The 18,681-nt window shown below is 45.4% G+C and overlaps 2 protein-coding genes across 2 annotated transcripts in view; both read left to right on the top strand.

Moving 5' to 3' along the window:
• Positions 1 to 680: 680 nt before the first annotated feature.
• Positions 681 to 6,027, top strand: LOC106725325 (beta-defensin 12-like). Its single transcript, XM_014536044.1, has 3 exons — positions 681 to 750; positions 1,642 to 1,683; positions 5,900 to 6,027. Exons 1-3 carry the CDS (start codon positions 681 to 683, stop codon positions 6,025 to 6,027), a joined length of 240 nt encoding a protein of 79 aa, XP_014391530.1.
• Positions 6,028 to 14,766: 8,739 nt separating this feature from the next.
• Positions 14,767 to 18,681, top strand: part of LOC102244491 (beta-defensin 107A-like) — a 7,457-nt gene continuing 3,542 nt past the window's right edge. The window contains exon 1 of the mRNA XM_005861720.1: positions 14,767 to 14,836. Coding sequence (XP_005861782.1) covers positions 14,767 to 14,836 — 70 coding nt within the window. The remainder of the gene's footprint in view (positions 14,837 to 18,681) is intronic.

Raw genomic sequence — 18,681 nt, 5'->3', positions numbered from 1 at the left:
CAGAAACGAAGGACAGAGCATCGCTTGGGCAGAGACAACAGGGTGGGCTGCCTTGTCTGCAGTGACAGGAAGACAACTTCTGACTCCCACCTCCTTCATGAATTCCCAGGACGTGGTAACCATGACTCGGACCTGCTGGGTGACATTGTTACAGGCCCGGGGATTGGGTGCTAACTTGACTGCCTTCCCCCCTTCCTCCTGGGTCATTTACAGACAATACCATGGGAGCCAGGACAGTGCTGGCCCACCTTCCTGAGCTCGGACCAGGCCTCCTGTGAGCATCCCAGTGTCCAGAACATCACCACACAGAGCCTCCAGCACCTGGAGAGGCCGGTGGGAGACCCCCGTTCTCTCTCCGTGACGCAGCTGGTTCCCGTTTGATGGAGGAGGGACTGACTCCCTGTCCTGGGCACAGCTGTGTGAGGCCCTGGGCTTCCACGCCCGCCCGCTGTGTGAGGCCCTGGGCTTCCACGCCCGCCCGCTGCTCTTTCCACGGAGCAGAGTGCTTGATGGAGGCTGAGGGCTGTCCCCCATCCTGTCTGCTCTTGAACCGGGGAAATGGAGCATGTCCCTGTGCTCTCTTTGTTGATTCACTTCACTGCCCAAGAGCAGGGCGCTTGGTTCTCGGATATAAGTGGGCCTCCTGTCCCCTCAAAGATGTGGAGACACTTCTGCCAGCAATGGCCCCGAGCAGGAAGATGCTGTGTTTTGTCTTTGTCTTTTTCTTCATTTTGGCTCAATGTCCATCAGGTAAAGGAGAAAGGCTGGGATTTCGATGGGGCAGAGCACAAAATGGGATGATTCTTCTATGCACCACCCTAAAACTGGGAGTAATGGTCAGCTCCCCCCTGTGCGTCTTACAGGAATTTCTTGAACTTTCAGTGGAATTGTCTAAGAGGGAACAACTACACTCCTTCTTCTTCTTCTTCTTCTTCTTCTTCTTCTTCTTCTTCTTCTTCTTCTTCTTCTTCTTCTTCTTCTTCTTCTTCTTCTTCTTCTTCTTCTTCTTCTTCTTCTTCTTCTTCTTCTTCTTCTTCTTCTTCTTCTTCTTCTTCTTCTTCTTCTTCTTCTTCTTCTTCTTCTTCTTCTTCTTCTTCTTCTTCTTCTTCTTCTTCTTCTTCTTCTTCTTCTTCTTCTTCTTCTTCTTCTTCTTCTTCTTCTTCTTCTTCTTCTTCTTCTTCTTCTTCTTCTTCTTCTTCTTCTTCTTCTTCTTCTTCTTCTTCTTCTTCTTCTTCTTCTTCTTCTTCTTCTTCTTCTTCTTCTTCTTCTTCTTCTTCTTCTTCTTCTTCTTCTTCTTCTTCTTCTTCTTCTTCTTCTTCTTCTTCTTCTTCTTCTTCTTCTTCTTCTTCTTCTTCTTCTTCTTCTTCTTCTTCTTCTTCTTCTTCTTCTTCTTCTTCTTCTTCTTCTTCTTCTTCTTCTTCTTCTTCTTCTTCTTCTTCTTCTTCTTCTTCTTCTTTTCTTCTTCTTTTTAACTTCTTCCTGGTTACCAGGAGGGCTAGGCTTCAGAAATAGAATAAATCTGCATCCCTGTGTCCTGCTGCCCCTGACAGGAAGGAGATCTGTGGGGTTGGAGTATGTTTCCTACAGCCCTGTTCCCTGCATTGATTTCAATTTTCAAAATGTGCTTTGCTTTGAATTTAGGGTCCCGGGCAGGACTCGAGTATTCCCAGCCATTCCCTGGAGGTGAGTTAAACCCTTTGTGTGTAGTTTCACTTTGAAGAACACTGGCCTGTCTGCTATTTCTGATTCCTGGACACAGGAGGTGAAGGAGAGAGCAGTAAAAATAGAATTGCCCGAACTCCCACTCATGCTTCTCTTTTTTCCTCTTGGTCCCAGAACCGTATTTGGATTTTCTATTTCACGAGAAATCTCTGTTACTGGGTTGTAATGTTGGTTTGGACCTGGTGGCTACACTCACGGTGATCCCTAAACCAAGGTCACAGGATTGAGCTGGAACCAGCCCATTAGCACTGCTCTGGGACATGCTTATCCATCGCTTCTAGGCTCTTTCCTGAATCCAGTAAAGTGTGTCCCAAATGCATGTCACTGGCCTATGAGGGAGAAAGGATTATTCAACAAACACTCCATGACAGAGAGCTCTTAACAAATAGCCCACTGATGTGTGTGTGTGTGTGTGTGTGTGTGTGTGTGTGTGTGTATACTTTACAGGAAGAGAGCATATATTATACACAGAATAGAAAGAAATGTTCTGGGGTAATTGCAAACAGAATTTAAAAATGTTTAGACAGATTTTCAGAGTGAGGAAATTAAGGCTGATACTAGTCATTGAGTACTTACTGTGCACTGGGCAGTCTATTAACTACTTTCTGTGGATTATCTCATTTCATTTTCAAAACCTCCCTAGGTCTGGCTGGCATGGCTCAGGAGTTGAGCTCCAATCCAGCTACCAAGAGGTCACCGGTTCGATTTCTGGTTAGGGCACATGCCTGGGCTGCAGGCTCAGTAGGGAGGGTGATCCCCAGAAAAGGGGGGGTGCAGGAGGCAGCTGATTGACAATGTTTCTCTCTCATCAGTGTTTCTATCTCTCTTTCCCTCTCCCTTCCTCTTTCTCTAAAAATCAATAAAAACATATCAAATAGAGGCATCCCTAGGTGGTAGGTACTATTACAACCACCATCTATATAAGTAAAGAGCCAGGGTCTGTAAGGACCTAAGGCTCGACCTAACACCAGAAGTCAGTGCTGGGGGCATTGACTGCCAAGGGGCTGCAGATTAGGCCCGGAGAGAGGCGTGCAGAGAGAGAGAGGCAGGGTCTGATCTGCAGCCTCAGTGGCAGCTGTTGATCAGCCCCGCCTCTTTGATCAGGCCCAGAGACACTCACTGGCATAGAAGCCGACCAATCAGAACCTAATCGGGATGAACTACAAAGGCAGACCCCAAGGTGGGGGCTGAGGAGGGGTTTTAAGGGCAACAGCTATTTGGTGTAAGGTGTTAGAAAGTTGTTCAATTTTTTAATGACCGGTTTGGCAGTATAGTGCATATGGCTGGCTATCAGTCCAGATATAGGGATTATGTGTTTTTGTCTGCCAAGAGCATCTCCTCCTGCTGTAAAAGGCTCCCCCTCCCATTTTAGCAATCCTATCCCATATAATCTATCTATAGTAATAAAAGGGTAATATGCTAACTAGACCAGGTCAACGGGCCATCTTCCGGACATCCAACTTCCTTCCAAAGCCATGGTGGTGGGGGCCGAGGCAGAGGCAGTTAGGGGCAATCAAGCCAGCAGGGGAGAGCAGTTAGGGACGAAATCAGGCCAGCAGGGGAGGGCAGTTTGGGGTGATCAGGCAGGCAGAAGCAGTTGGGGGCAAGATCAGGCTGGCAGGGGAGAGCAGTTGGGGTGAGATCGGGCAAGCAGGCAGAGGCAGCTAGAGGTGATCAGGCAGGCAGGAAGGGAGGTTAGGGGTGATCAGGCAGGCAGGCAGGTGAACAGTTAGAAGCCAGAAGTCCCAGATTGCAAGAGGGATGTCCAACCCCTGGTTTAGGTCCAATCCCTGTGGAGAGGGTGCAGGCTGGGCTGAGGGAACCCCTCCCTCCCCAGTGCACAAATTTCGTGCACCGGGCCACTAGTTTTACATGTAATGAAGCAGAGACATAGATGGGATGTTACATAACTCTGCCTGGAGGGTGGGGTGGGGTAGGGTCACAAATAGTAAGTGCTAAGTTAGGCTTTGCCGGAGGACATCAAAGTCAAGTTTTAATTCTGTGATTCTCAACCAGATAGAACAGTGCCCAACGGTACTCTTAAGCAGGGGTGGCACCGCAGCACGGGCGTTGGGCAATCAGACCGTCTGCTGCCTGAGAAGTGCAGATGCTGTCATACAGAATCGTTGTGCTGGCACCTCTGGGTACCAACTGGATATAAGCCCTGCAGGCAAACACCCAGAGAGGGTCCCCAGGTGATGGCGGGAGAACGGCCCCTAGCTCTGCAGTGACTGAGCTCCTGGAGGGAATCCCGCATCCCAACGAGCAGCTCAGATGAGGAAAGCCACCTCGTCTCCTGTCTGGTCTGACTCCAGGGCTGAAGGTGCTGCTTCTTTCCTGCCTCGGGAAGTAGAACAGGCGGAGGCACCAAAGCACAGCCATCGGCCAATCCGGGTGAAGAGCGTGGGAGAGTCCAGAAGCAGGGACAGACGACAGAGGCGAATGCAGGAGACCCCAGTGAGGAAGGGATGTAGGAGGAGAAGATAATACAATGAGGATCTGGACGTGAGCCAGGCATCGAGGAGTCAGATCCAGCTGTTGAGTGGAGGCTCTCGGAGCCAGAGTTGGCTGTAGAGCGGGGACATGCAGGGAAGGAAGACACTGGTCCTTTCTTCCTACTGTTCTCAGGAGGCTTTTGGTGGCACCTGCTCATGGCAGACGGCCCCCCCCCCCCAGAACTTTAGTGTTTGTCTCCCCTCACTTCCAGTCGGAGTGGGTTAAAAGCCAAGTGACAGGGACTTTGTTTTAGAGGCGAGCGGAGTTCTTGTCACCAGGTATGATGAGTGCACCTCAAGAGGAAGAGTGGGTGAGAAGAGTCTGGGCTTTGCTAGAGCAAAGGCTGAGGATTGGACTGTGGACCTCACAAATGGACAAATGAGGTAGTCGCCAACGAGCACAGTAAGTTGCAATACAACGTAAGCGACACTTAGCACGAATACAATCGCTGGTTTAGTGTTCAGGAGATCCGGAGGGAAAGGAATAGGACGGAGCCCCAGGCATGGAGCCACTCTAGCTGGGTGTGCTGCTGAGAGTCCTCAGAGAGTGAGGAGCAGGTGATGAGGCAGGTCACCAGGGGGATGGGGACTGAAGAACCTGAAGGTGGGAACTGAGCTGTGTAGGAGCAGGGGGAGGACTGCATGGTGATGCCAACCTGTGATGCTCACTGTGCTCTGAGGTCACTGGGAGGAGGGTGGTGATTAGGAAAGAAAACAAGGGGTCCCAACATCAGTGCTGCCCCCTGAGAACTAGATGAGCACAGGAATGTTCCTTCTGTGGCAAAGACACTCCGTACCTGGGCCATGCAGGTTAGCTTGGACTCTCTCATGCAGGGAACCTTTTGCTTAGCCCTGACCAGTTTTGCTCAGTGGTTAGGCATCAGCCCATGGACCAAAGGGTCTCGGGTTTGATTCCTGGTCAAGGGCATATACCTGGGTTGCAGGTTCAATCTCCAGCCCTGGTTGGGTGTGAGCAGGAGGCAACCAGGGCGGGGGAGGCAACCAGTTAATGTCTCTCTCTCTCTCCATCCTTCCCTCCAACTGTCTCTAAAAATCAATGGAAAAAATATCCTCAGGTGAAGATTACTAGTAAGAAAAAACCCCAAAACCTTCTGCTTAAAGTACCAATAAAAAGAGCTAATTGAGTGAGTAGTGCTTGCAAAATATTCTCACATAACTTGTTCCATTTCACCATTAAAACAATGTAGACGTCGACTGGTATTTGTAGCACATCCATGTGACAACTGAGAAGGCTGAGGTTCAGTGATTTCCTGAGGACACGTGGCCATTACAAGACGCAAATTAGAACTGAACCGAAGTCTTTAACTCCTCCACCAAGAACCTTTTAACACTCCATGGTGTCCCTCCCATCATCGCCACAGCCTGTGTGCAGTGCCAGGTGTGCCAGGGACAGTCCTGTACACGCGTGTGTTGATGATGCTCCCTTTTGACCAGGCAGGTTAGAAACACAGGGAGGACCAGGATAGCACCTCCCTGTGGCTTAAAAATGAACTCTCTCCAACTCCATTTTGAAAAAAGCAGAGCTCTTTGAAAAATCCCCACTGGTTCTTGAAAACACCCTTTATAATCATAAATACAAACCCTCCCCTTTTGTGGCCGTGGACCTTTTCCCCACCTCCAGGGTCCGGGAAAGGGACGTGAGCAGCTCTTTCTCCGTGTAGGTGAGTTTGCTGCTTGTGAGCCATGCAGGCTGGGGCGGGGCAAGTGCAGGAAGGTGTGCACTGAGGATGAGAAGGTGGTCGGAAGTTGCAAGCTGAACTTCTTCTGCTGCCGACGGAGGATCCAGTGAGTCAGCCCAGCGCTCGCCCGCCTCTGCAGCAGCCCTGGCCACTCAGAGAAGGTCAAGGAGGTGATGTGGCGTAACACAGTCACGCAGTGCGCGAGGGTCAGGGCCCTTCATATCCCCCCCTTGTTTTGTTTCTTCGCTTTTGTTTTAAATTTATCTTTGCTGTTGAAAGTCCTCATTTCCCCCATTGACCCTTGTCCACCCTGCACCCATCCTGCTGCAGGCCTTCACCACACTATTGTCTATGTCCATGGGTTATGCATCTACAAATAGAAGTTCTTTGGTTACTTTCATCTCCCCCCCCCTCCCCTTCCCTTTGAGATTTGTCAGTCGGTTCCATGCTTCTGTGTCTCTGGATCTATTTTGTTCATCAGTTTATTTTGTTCCTTAGATTCCACATCTGAGTGAGATCACCTTTTACTTGTCTTTCTCTGACTGGCTTATTTCACTCAGCAGAATACTCTCCAGGTCCTTACATGCTGTCTCAAAGGGCAAGAGGTACCTTTTTACAGCTGCATAGTATTCTATTGTGTAAATGTACCGCATCTTCGCTTATTTTTAAAGATTATCTTGAAAAAAGTGAGTACCTGATAGCTTGAAGACATAAGTGGCTCCGGATTTCAATCAGATACCACCACTATGTATTAGTAGAGTGTCTAATACCTGAGGAAGCTCTTCCTCCTATGACTCAAGATCTCTGCATGAGGTGTCTGTCACCATCTCCATTTATATTGGAAGAAATGGAGACCCAGAGATGTGGACCTTTCCTCAAGGTGGTAGCCAGACCAGGAGAGGACGCTCACACCACTGTCACATTCTGCGTATCTGCCTACATGCACCAATTCTCACAAAACAGGAAAACATCTATGGAGTTCTACTTCTATGGAATCCAATAAATGCATTGTACCCACACCAGCTCCTGGTAGGCCAACATATTGTCCTTTCTTGATTCTAGTGCTTACGGGGTTTCTATAAAACAACTCACACCAACTCAGTTAATGTCTATGCCCCAACTTGGCTTTTTACTTCTTGCCGGTGAATGACAATGTTAGAGATCAATTTAAAATATTCAGCACGGAATGTACCTGAATGTTGAACTTGTGTCAATGATATGATTATGCTAATCCCTGTTACCCCTTCTTGGTTCTGGGTTTCATTTCCAAGCCCCCTCTCAATAACTGGAAGGGAATGAAGATGCCTATAAAGCAGGATTGATCAGGTTGGGCTGAATTCTCAAGAGGTAGTGGATAAAACATTAGGCATCATTAACTCCCACACGCCCAATTAAGGTACTGGACCCAAATGCAAGAATAGCAGAGCAATTGTGACTAGAAGCACTGAATCTTATGCATACCTAAGGGTGTGACAGAAAGCAAAAGAAGGCAGGGCACAAGGTTTCTTTGGAGAATGTGCTGATGCCCTGTGATTGTGACTTCGCTCTGCCCCTCAAGGGTGAGAAAACCTCCAGTTTTACACCAATCCTATGAGATGGGCTTCAAGGAGGTCCTTGGGGAACTCCATGCCCTGGTGTTCATGCCTGACTCACACCTGAAAGTATATGCAGGCAAGGAGGTCTGGCTGCGGTCGGCAGGACAAGAAAAAAAATCCAACAACAGAGTATATCAGGCAGGGCAAGGTGTGATTCCCATGGACCAAGTGAATGCTGTTCAAGGTCACTGGGCTGAAACCATCCTAAACGGACAACCCCCAGGAATGTGACTCATTAAGCAAAGGGACCCAGCAGTAAGGGATTTTAGGATGTAGCCCTGGGAGAGAGGAGTGGAAGGAGCTTCATAAGAGATCAACCAGAAAGAATATTCATTCTTCAGGAAACTGAGCAATGTCGTGCGTCATACAGGATCCTTGAAAGAACGCACACATGTGCTTCCCCAGCCAAATACTGCTTTTCTTTTTCTCAGTGACAACAGAGCACCACCCAGTTAGCAAAGTAGAGCAGCACATGCATCTCACACTCTGGGTGTCGGAGGTCTGGGCCTGTGCGGCTCAGGGTCTCAAGACTAAAATCGCGGTGTTTGCTGGGACGTTGATGTCATCGGAGGCAAGAGCCCTTTTCCAAGCCCCTGTGGCCGTTGGGAGGTTCAGTTGCGTGCAGGTGACTGCTCCTTGCCGTCTGCCAGCAGCCACCACCACTGAGAGCAGAATGCCAGGCCCTTGGCTCTTGCTCCATTAAGTGGCAGCTTTTCTCCTTCGAGGCCAAGGCAAGGTCATCACTCTCAGACTTCAAAACTATTTGACTTTTTTTAACAGCACAAATGAGGGTCGGGGGGAGACAAAGTTGGCCTGAAGACTCAGTGGTCCCAGGTTTGAGGGTTTGATTCCAGTCAAGGGCACATACTTCCATTGCAGGCTCGATTCCCGGGTTGGGATGTGTGTGGGAGGCAACCAATTGATGTGTCTCTCTCACATCGATTTTTCTCTCTCTGTCTCTCCCCCTCCCTACAATTCTGTTTAAAAAAATCAATAGAAAAAATATCCTTGGGTGAGGATTAATAAAAAATAAAAATAACGAAGGAATTAAATGGTAAACCAGACAGCATCTGTTAAACACAAAAGAAGGCAATAATGAAGTAACAGAAGAACAAAAAAGATATGACATTTAGAAAACAAAGAGCAAAGCAGATTTAAACCCCACCTTATCAATTATGACATTAAATGCAAAATTAATTAAACACTCCAATTAGCAATTGTCAGAAAAAAATCTTTAAAATTATCCAACTATATGCTGTGCACAAGAGGCACACTTTTGATTTGGTGGCTATACTAATAACAAACAAAATATACTCGAAGAGAAAATCATTACCAGAGACAAGAGGAACTTTTTATAATAATGATTAAATTCATCAAGGAAACAATAATTATAAAGATACTAGAGGCCTGGTGCACGAATTCGTGCATGGGTGCGGTCCCTCGGGGTGGCCTGCGGGGATTGGGCTGAAACCAGCAGTCCAACGCCATCTGCTGCTCCTGCCTGCTGCCCCCGCTCATCCCGGCCCCGCTGCACCTGCCACAGGCTGGTGCCCAGTCAGTCCCGATCGGGAGAGGATCGCAGCAGCAGCGCTCACCAGCCCTGAGCCCTGCGTCTGGTGCCCATCCAGAGGAGGGGGGCGGTGGTCAGGATGTGATTGGCCCTCTTGATGGGCTGTGGGATGCCCTTGCCGGCCCAGGATCTGGATCCATCCCGCTGACGTTCACACCGGTTGTAGGGAGCCACCTGGCAGCCACTCTTATATCGTTTCTTTTTTTTTTTTAATATATTTTATTTTTTTTACAGAGAGGAAGGGAGAGGGATAGAGAGTTAGAAACATCAATGAGAGAGAAACATCAATCAGCTGCCTCCTGCACATTCCCCACTGGGGATGTGGCCGCAACCAAGGTACATGCCCTTGACCAGAATCGAACCTGGGACCCTTCAGTCCGCAGGCTGACACTCTAGCCACTGAGCCAAACTGGTCAGGGCTATATAGTTTCTTTTCGCGGAGCATCTAGGAAGGGGAAGTGGCCATGGTGCCCAAGGCCGACTTCCAGGAGGTCGGCAGCACTGTCGGGATCATGCTGGCAGCGCCGGTCCATCAGTGCCTGGCCCATTCTCTGGAGATTGAACCTGCAGGACACTGAGGGAGTGAGTGGCTGCCGCGGGGCTGGTGGGCCACCGGGATGGGTTGGTCAGCTGAGCAGTAATCCTGCTGTGGGAGTGTACTGACCACCAGGGGCAGCCTTCTGGTGGTCAGTGAATGTCATAGCAACTGTTCTACTGGTTGTTCAGTCAACTGGTCATTCGGTCACTTAGCCTTTTATATCTATACTAGAGGCCCAGTGCAAGACATTTGTGCACGGGGGGGGGGCCCGGCCTGTGCCTTCTTGCAGTCCGGGATCCCTCGGGGTATGTCCACCTGCTGGCTTAGGCCCACTCCCCACTTCTGGCTAAGCGGCACTCCCCCTGTGGGAGCGCACTGACCACCAGGGGGCAGCTTCTGAGTGTCTGCCCCCTGGTGGTCAGTGTGCATCATAGTGACCGGTCATTCCACCGTTCGGTTGATTTGCATATTAGGGTTATATTATATAGGATATATAAAAGCCTAATATGCAAAGTGTCCCCTCAGGAGTTTGATTGCTTGCTATGACATGTGCTTACCACCAGGAGGCAGTGTACAATGAAGGAAGGCCCCCGCTGGCAGCTGGCAGCCATGGAAGGGAGGCCCCCATGCATGAATTTTGTGCTCTGGGCCTCTAGTATATAGATACGCCCCTAATAACAGAACCTTAACATATGTGAAGTGAAAACTGACAGAATTGAAGGGAAAAAATAGATAATTCAACAACAATAGTAGGAGACTTCAATCTCCCACTTTTAATAATGGATAAAACAACTAGAAAGAAGATAAGTAAGGAACAATGAAATTTGAACAACACTGTAAACCGATTAGACTCACAGACATCTGCAGCATACTCCACACAATAGCAAAGTACATGTTCTTCTCAATCAAGTTTACATGAAATTTCTCCAGGATGGGCCATATGTTAGGCCAAAATAAATTTAAAAGAATTGAAAATTTGTTCTCCAACCACAAGAGAATAAAAGAAAGGAATTTGGAAAAGTCACAAATGTGTGGTGATTAACCACCCCCCCCCTGCAATAAATAACGAGTCAAAGGAGAAATCACAAGAGAAATAGAAAATAGTTCAAGATGAATGAAAACAAAAAAGTAAATCCTGAAACTTATGGGATGCAACTAAACCAATGCTTAGGGGAAATTTTATAGTCACAAATGCCTGTATGAAAAAAACCTCAAATCAATAAACTTTAGAAGCTACAAATTAAGAGCCAACTAAACCCAAAGCAAAAATAAATAAATAAATAAGTAAAGCCAAAGCAAGCAGAAGAAAGGAAATAATAAAGATTAGAGTAGAAATTAATGAAATAGAGACTAAGAAAATGATAAAGTAAGTCAACAGAACCAGAAGTCGGTGTGTTATTTTGAAATGATCAACAAGATAGGCAAACCTGTAGCTAGACTAACCAAGGACAAAGCAAGTAAGAATACCGAAATCACTAAAATCAGAAACGAAAGAGAGAGAGAGAACATGACTACTGTTCTTACCAAAATAAAAAGTGTTATCAGGATATGATGAGAAGGCCACCACTGTGATCTCAAAAACTCGTAATACCAGTCTCACCTGAGAAAAACATCAGACAAACCCAATGGAGGGATAGATAGCCTGCAAAATACCTGACCAGTCCTCCTTGAAATCATTAGTCATGCAAAATGAAGACAGTTGCTCTGGCTGGTGTGACTCGGTTGGTTGAGCATCATTGCCAGAAGGTTGTTGGTTTGATTCCTGGTCAGGGCACACACCCAGGTCGCGGGTTTGATTTCTGGTTGGGGTGCATACAGGAGGCAAGTAGTTGATGTTTCTCTCTCACATTGATGTCTCTCCTCCTCCCCTCCCTTCCTCTCTCTACCTCAAAAAAATAAAACATAAAAACATATTTAAAGGAAAACCTCTGAGAAACTGTCACAGACCTGAGGAGACTCAGGAGATGTGACAACCATGGAAAGTGGGATCCAGGCGCAGAATGAGGACACGAGTGGGAAAACTAGTGAAATCTGAAGAAAGTCTGTAGTTTTGTTGAAAATTTATACATTATATAATTCGTGTTATTTTATATTCTAAATATATTATTCCTATATTTATATATTATTTACTTACAAATATAGATTTAGATTACAAATATATCATATATGGAAAAGAATGAAAAGAAGAAAAACATAGCACTTGAATCTATGCAAGAATAAATCAATATAGTCAGTAATCTTGTGATAACTTTCATAGTGACAGCTGATTACTAGGCTTAATGTGGTAATCACATCATAAGGTATCAGATAAATGCTGAATCACGATGTTATACACTTGAAACTTATATACTATTATATGCAAACTATACATTAATATTTTTTTTAAATCCTAGAAACACACACAATGTGTTATCAGGGAATACGACAGACAATTGTATGGTAACATTTTTTTTCCTGGTTTAATAAGGATGTGTTTATTTTGATATAAAAAACGGTCCCAAACATCAGGCTGTTCACAAAAATAACCCACAGTATCAACTTTAGAAAACAAATCTTAAAACTATTACACTAATTATTTACCTAGAGGATGCATTTGACATGCCAACTCCCATTCACAAACATACGTTGTTACATTTGTGTTGAGCACTCTTACATGGGGTATAAAACACATACCTCTAACTCAAAGCTGCTCTCAGGTGCTACTCAACCAATGCGATTGCCTTTGCAGTTAGGGAAGCAACTACTGAACTCATATATGAATGAAAAGAACTGTGCTCCCTGCATAACAAGAGATTGTTTTGGAGACAGTTGATAAAAACCATGCATCCTTTTTATTGTTAACTCATAAAGAGGCATCAAAATTAAAAGCAAAAATTACAGGTTAAGACTTAACATAACTACTAGGAGCATCAAAGGAAGTGAAAATGGGACTAGCGCAGGGCAATATGAATTAATGGACATGGGAGGGACGAACAGTGAGCATGTGCTGAAGGCACTAGGGCGAGGATCTGGTGAAAATTTTGATCTTAGACAAGCACCTAGATAAAGAAATAGTGGGACAACATTTCTAAACCCCACTATGTGCTTGAGTCATCCTCGCATTGGCGCTGTCTCTGTCATCCTCTCCTTCCTCGGCCTCTTTTTCATCATCCTTGGACAACGCCAGCTGGTCACCCCCCGATCTTCATCATCATCATCATCATCCAGTAGGCCCCCCTCCTCAGCAGAATCCTCCGCACCCCCCTCGGACTCCATCTTCACATCAGTCTCATCTTTCTTCAGGGAGCTGGTGGTCTGCTCCTCTTCTGTCTCATTCTTCATCTCTACTGGGGATGAGAAGGACAAGTCTGCTTGTTTGCTCTGTTCCTTTTCAATTTTTTCCAGGCTTTCCAGTAGATAATCCACTTTTTGTTTTATCTGGGTCAATTCCTTCTTAATGGCCCGAAGCCCCGTTTCCACCTCAATCCCCGACGTAGGTAGGGTGTCCTAAGGTTCTCTTTCGGAAGCAGGTGTTTCTGTCTGAACCTCCTGGGCAGGGAGGTGGGAAGGGCCAAAGGTTCTTTATGAGACTGTTTCTTGAGAAACAGCTTAAAACCAATATTCCAAAAAGGCAACGTCAGGATGGCAGAATTTGGGACCCTTCAACATAAATGCCAAAATGGACTGGAAAATAAATAAAAAATCTGGATAGACCTTTGACACGTAAAGAGAATGAACCAGCAATAAGAAAAAATCTCACACACTACCAGTAAAACCCAGAGCAGATGGCTTCTCTGGGGAGTTCTAAATGATTATAGCCCCAAAAGGTGTTCATAAAACCTGTTATGTAGCCAAACTATAATTCTGACACTTTGCAGAGATGCAGATAGATTTCAAATGTGGTTTGCCAGCGAAAGGATGATGAGAAGTTCCAATAAGACAAACACTGAATTCCTGATACTGGCGCTCCCACATTTGTGATACAGAAAACCAGTGCCAAGCAGACCGGCTGTCCACGTGTGGTCAGAAGCGAGAACATCCCGGCAGGCGGGCATCGGCAGTCACTGCGCTGAGGAGCAGCGCTGCTCTGGAGCCATAGGACTGGGCGCGGGGCAGACACGCGCACTCAGGAAATGTCACGGAGCACTGCGGCAACTTCCACAAGCCGAGGGAGTCTTAGCTACCACAAGGGTCTAAAATTCCAGCTACCCTCAACAAAAACGGCCTCCAGACTTGTGAGTTACCTGCTAATGCTCAAATTAGCAGCAAAATAAATAAGTAAACTACTGGAAACATTTCCCAAGAGGTATTCATGGAAAAACAACAACAAAAGGCAGTGCAGAATTCACAGCCGTGTGTGTGTGTGTGTGTGTGGGGGGGGGTGTATGTGTGTGTGTGTGTGTGTGGTCTTCACACACAGCAGGACTGAAGGGGGATTATACATGCGTCCATGCGCCAGGAGTTCAGGGAGAACTTGAAGAGCCTGTGAGTTTTTTGGAAGTTAATATTTAAGAGCATATAAACATAGCATGCTATATTTCATGGCAAAGTGACAAATGCTATTCAAATAGAATGAGAACCAAGACTCTCTTGACATTTAGAAAAAGGAGGAAATAAACTAAAACTTGCCAGGATACCCCCAGAAAGCTTGGAAAACCAGTATCTTGCTTATCTGTGAGATGTCTGTGAGGTTCTCTTGTCTAACCAGAAAATGCAATTGGCATGGACAGGGCCAGACTGAACCTGCGCTGACCCCGCTGAGTTCTGGCGAGCCTCACTTTATTTTAACCAGTGCTGTGTGTTTGCCCTTAAAGCACAGAGGGTACGGTGCATGTAAAATCTTAGGTAGGAAGAAAAGCAATGGTGGTTGTAGATCTCATGGAGGTGGTGGACCTTGAGATGGGGCTTGAGGGAGAAGCAGGAGATGCCTCGGCAGAGACGTAGGCGAGCGTTCCAGGTAGGAAGACAGGGTTCCCGGCCTTCCTCTCCCATAAACGTGACGTAGGTAAAGCCTGACTTGTCAGCCCACACCTTGTTTAATGAGGCATTCAGGACAGTCGATTCTTAAGGAACATTGCAAACCCGAGTTGACTTCTTGTCCTTTCAGAGCCGTCGCACTTGTTCTAACTCTCCTGTTAGAAGAGTTGGGTGCGGCCTCTCTCCACGGATGCCTGGTGCCATGAGAATCTTTCTCTTAATGGTTGCTGTCCTCCTCCTTCTTGCTCAGATCTTCTCAGGTAAGAGGGAAAGGATGGAAGGATGGCAGTCTGTTCAGTATCTGTCTTTTGAGAAGAAAGCTGGGCTTTTAGGAAAGTGCACAACTCACCCCATAGTTTAAAAAGAACCCAAGATGCATGAGTTACTGGAAATCCTTCCCTGAGCTCAGACACAGGACAGTGGGGCCACACTGACGCAGGCGTCTCCAACCAGAGAGTGTGCAGTTAACTGTCCTAAAAGTTCTACAGAGGGTTCAGACTTCTTTCCTTTTAAAGTTATTTTCTCCTCTGCAATCTCCCACCAGCTTCAGGTTGTTTACAGTGACTGCTGGGAAATGAGAGAAAAATCTCAGGCAAATTCCAGACACGCTTGCTCATTTAAGGAAGTACAGCCTTTGTTGCCTCGATGAAACCAAACATATGGCAACAGGTTCTTAACAGTCTCTTTTTCCATGTCTCCCTAAATCAGTGGTTCTCAACCTGTGGGTCGCGACCCCTTTGGGGGTCGAACAACCCTTTCACAGGAGTAGCCTAAGACCATCGGAAAACACATATATAATTACATATTGTTTTTGTGATTAATCACTATGCTTTCATTATGTTCAATTTGTCACAATGAAATTGGGGGTCACCACAACATGAGGAACTGTATTAAAGGGCCGCGGCACTAAGAAGGTTGAGAACCACTGCCCCAAATTGTCCAAATCTCCTAATCTTGGATTATTTTGGACTTTCTTTCTAGCTCTCACACACCCATGCAAATTACATCATTTAAACCACTAACATCTTGATTAGTTCACCTTTAAGTTCTGAGTCCTTTGAAATGGTCTCTATTTGCTCAACACCTTAAGAACTCTTTTTGTCCATCCCCCCTCAACCGTCTATCACCCCTGTTATGACGCTGCTCCATGCTTGGGTCCTGAATTCCTGCACTTGTTTATCATGCAGTTGGGCCTCGGTAGGCCTAATGAACCAATAGATACTGAATATGCGCTCACTCTTCATGAGAGATTGTTCTGAGAACTATAGTAAAGACAGGCAGAATGGAAGTAAAAATATAATTAGAGCATGGCCTTTGCCCTTAATTTGCTTGATGTTTTATTGGTTCATTGTTTCTGTGTTGGTCAAAAATAGGTGCCTATAACAGTAAATAGCATTTGATAAATTTAAAATAGATGAAGTGAATGTCCAAGACAGGAAGATGTACAAAATACTGTAATAGATGTAGAAGCTTGGTTCTCGCTCCAGGATTAGGAATGGCTTCCTGGGAGGTGGTATTTCCATTGCTCTTTTGAAAGCAGCCAGGACTAAAAGTAAAGACCAGAGCCAAGAATAATGCCCTCCGTACTTCACAGTCTCGCTTGCAGAATCAAGTTACTTAGCTCTTGCCCCCAGTCTCTTGCCCTGGGGGTCACACTGTGCACCCAGGCCAGGGAATCGACTTTTAAGCTGTCCTCTCCACCTCCTTTCATTAGGACTCCAATTCCTCAAGCGCTCCCTACCCCTCACTCAGCTCAAGCACATTTGAATTCCCAATAAGCGCAGAGCGGGCACAAATTAGGACCACCGCCCCAGAGAATCTCAGAGTCAAAAGTGAGCTTGATAATCAATACAAGAGGCAATAGACACCGACAATTATGCCAAGATGCTTGAGGCTGACCTCACTTCCAGTCCTCATGAGCTGTATGAACTCTGTGCTTCCATTTCCTTTCTATAAATGGTAATGACAATAGGTGCTGTTTATAAGATGAAGGCACCTGCTATATGAATTAAAGGCAAACTTGTCTTACTAAAGAAAGTTTAAAATGGTGACTAAAAAAAGATAGTTTATTTCCCTTTCATGTCAAAGTCTAAAAATAAATAAGCTAACTAGGCTGGGTAGAAGGCTCTTGCCCATTAAGTCAAATTGGCACTAGGGAGGAAGGTCAACTCGCCATCCTAAACCTGTGACTGTTTTACCTGGTTTTAAAGATGCTACAGTGGTTCTCAACCTTCCTAATGCTGCGACCCTTTAATACAGTTCCTCATGTTGTGGTGACCCCCAACCATAAAATTATTTTTGTTGCTACTTCATAACTGTAATTTTTCTACTGTTATGAATCATAATGTAAATATCTGATATGCAGGATGTATTTTCAGTGGTCACGACCCACAGGTTGAGAACCGCTGCAACAGGATCACCCTAATATCAAAACCAGATAAAGACAACACAATGAAAGAGAATTACAGGCCAATATCTCTCATGACCATAGATGCCAAAATCCTGAACAAAATTCTAGCAAATCGGATCCAGCAGTAATGCAAGGATGGTACAATATCCGCAAATCAATCAACGTGATACATCACATAAACAAATTGAAAGAAAAAAACCACATGGTCATATCAATTGATGCAGAAAAAGCATTTGACAAAATTCAACACCCATTTTTGATAAAAACTCTCAGCAAGGTGGGAATAGAAGGATCATACCTCAACATAATAAAAGCCATATATGACAGGCCCACAGCCAACATCATACTCAATGGACAAAAACTAACACCATTTCCCCTAAAAACAGGAACAAGACAGGGATGCCCACTCTCGCCACTCCTCTTTAACATAGTCCTGGAAGTACTAGCCACTGCGATCAGACAAGAAGAAGAAATAAAAGGCATCCAACTTGGAAAAGAAGTAAAACTGTCCTTATTCACAGATGACATGATATTGTACATAAAAAACCCTAAAGACTCAATCAAAAGATTATTAGACTTAATTAATGAATTTGGCAGTGTAGCAGGATACAAAATTAATGCCAAAAAATCCATGGCATTTTTATACACGAACAGTGAACTTTCAGAAAGAGAGACTAAAAAAGCAATCCCATTCACCATTCGCACCAAAAAAAATAAGATACCTAGGAATAAACTTAACTAAGGAGGTAAGAGACCTATACACGGAAAAAAGAGATAGAGGAAGACATAAAGAGATGGAAGAACATACCATGTTCTTGGATTGGTAGAATCAACATCATTAAAATGTCCATACTGCCCAAAGCAATCTATAAATTCAACGCACTTCCCATTAAAATACCAATGGCCTACTTCAAAGATCTAGAACGAACTCTCCAAAAATTCATCTGGAACAAAAAACGACCCCGAATAGCTGCAGCGATCCTGAGAAAGAACAAAGTAGGTGGGATCTCAATACCAGATATCAAGCTGTATTACAAAGCCACTGTTCTCAAAACTGCCTGGTACTGGCACAAGAACAGACATATAGATCAATGGAATAGAATAGAGAGCCCAGAAATCGGCCCGAACCAATATGCTCAATTAATATTTGGCAAAGGAGGCATGAACATACAATGTAGTCAAGAGAGTCTCTTCAATAAATGTTGTTGGGAAAATTGGACAGATAATGAAAAAAAAATGAAACTAGACCACCAACTTACACAATACACAAAAATAAACTCAAAATGGATAAAGGACTTAAACATAAGACAGGAAACCATAAAAATACCAGAGGAATCCACAGGCATTTTGGCATTTTCTCAGAGATATGCCAAAGCAATTTCTTCACCGATACCGCTCCTAGGGCAATGGAAACTAAAGAGAAAATAAACAAATGGGACTACATCAAAATAAAAAGCTTAGGCTGATGAACAGAGACAGATCCAGAGACAGAGAAGCAGCGATCAGACTGTCAATCCCCAGAGGGAAAGTAAGGGAGGGTGGGGGTAAGGGGAAGAGATCAACCAAAGGACTTGTATGCATGCATATAAGCCAAACCAATGGACACAGACAACAAGGGGATGAGAGCATGAGTGGGGGGGATGGGGGTAATGTGAGGATAAGGACACATATGTAATAACTTAATCAATAAAAAAT

Source organism: Myotis brandtii, unplaced genomic scaffold, assembly GCF_000412655.1.
Source record: "Myotis brandtii unplaced genomic scaffold, ASM41265v1 scaffold1557, whole genome shotgun sequence".
In the NCBI taxonomy this organism is placed as follows: Eukaryota; Metazoa; Chordata; class Mammalia; order Chiroptera; family Vespertilionidae; genus Myotis; species Myotis brandtii.
The sequence above is the reverse complement of the archived record's forward strand: the minus strand, read 5'-3'. Positions and strand labels throughout refer to the sequence as shown.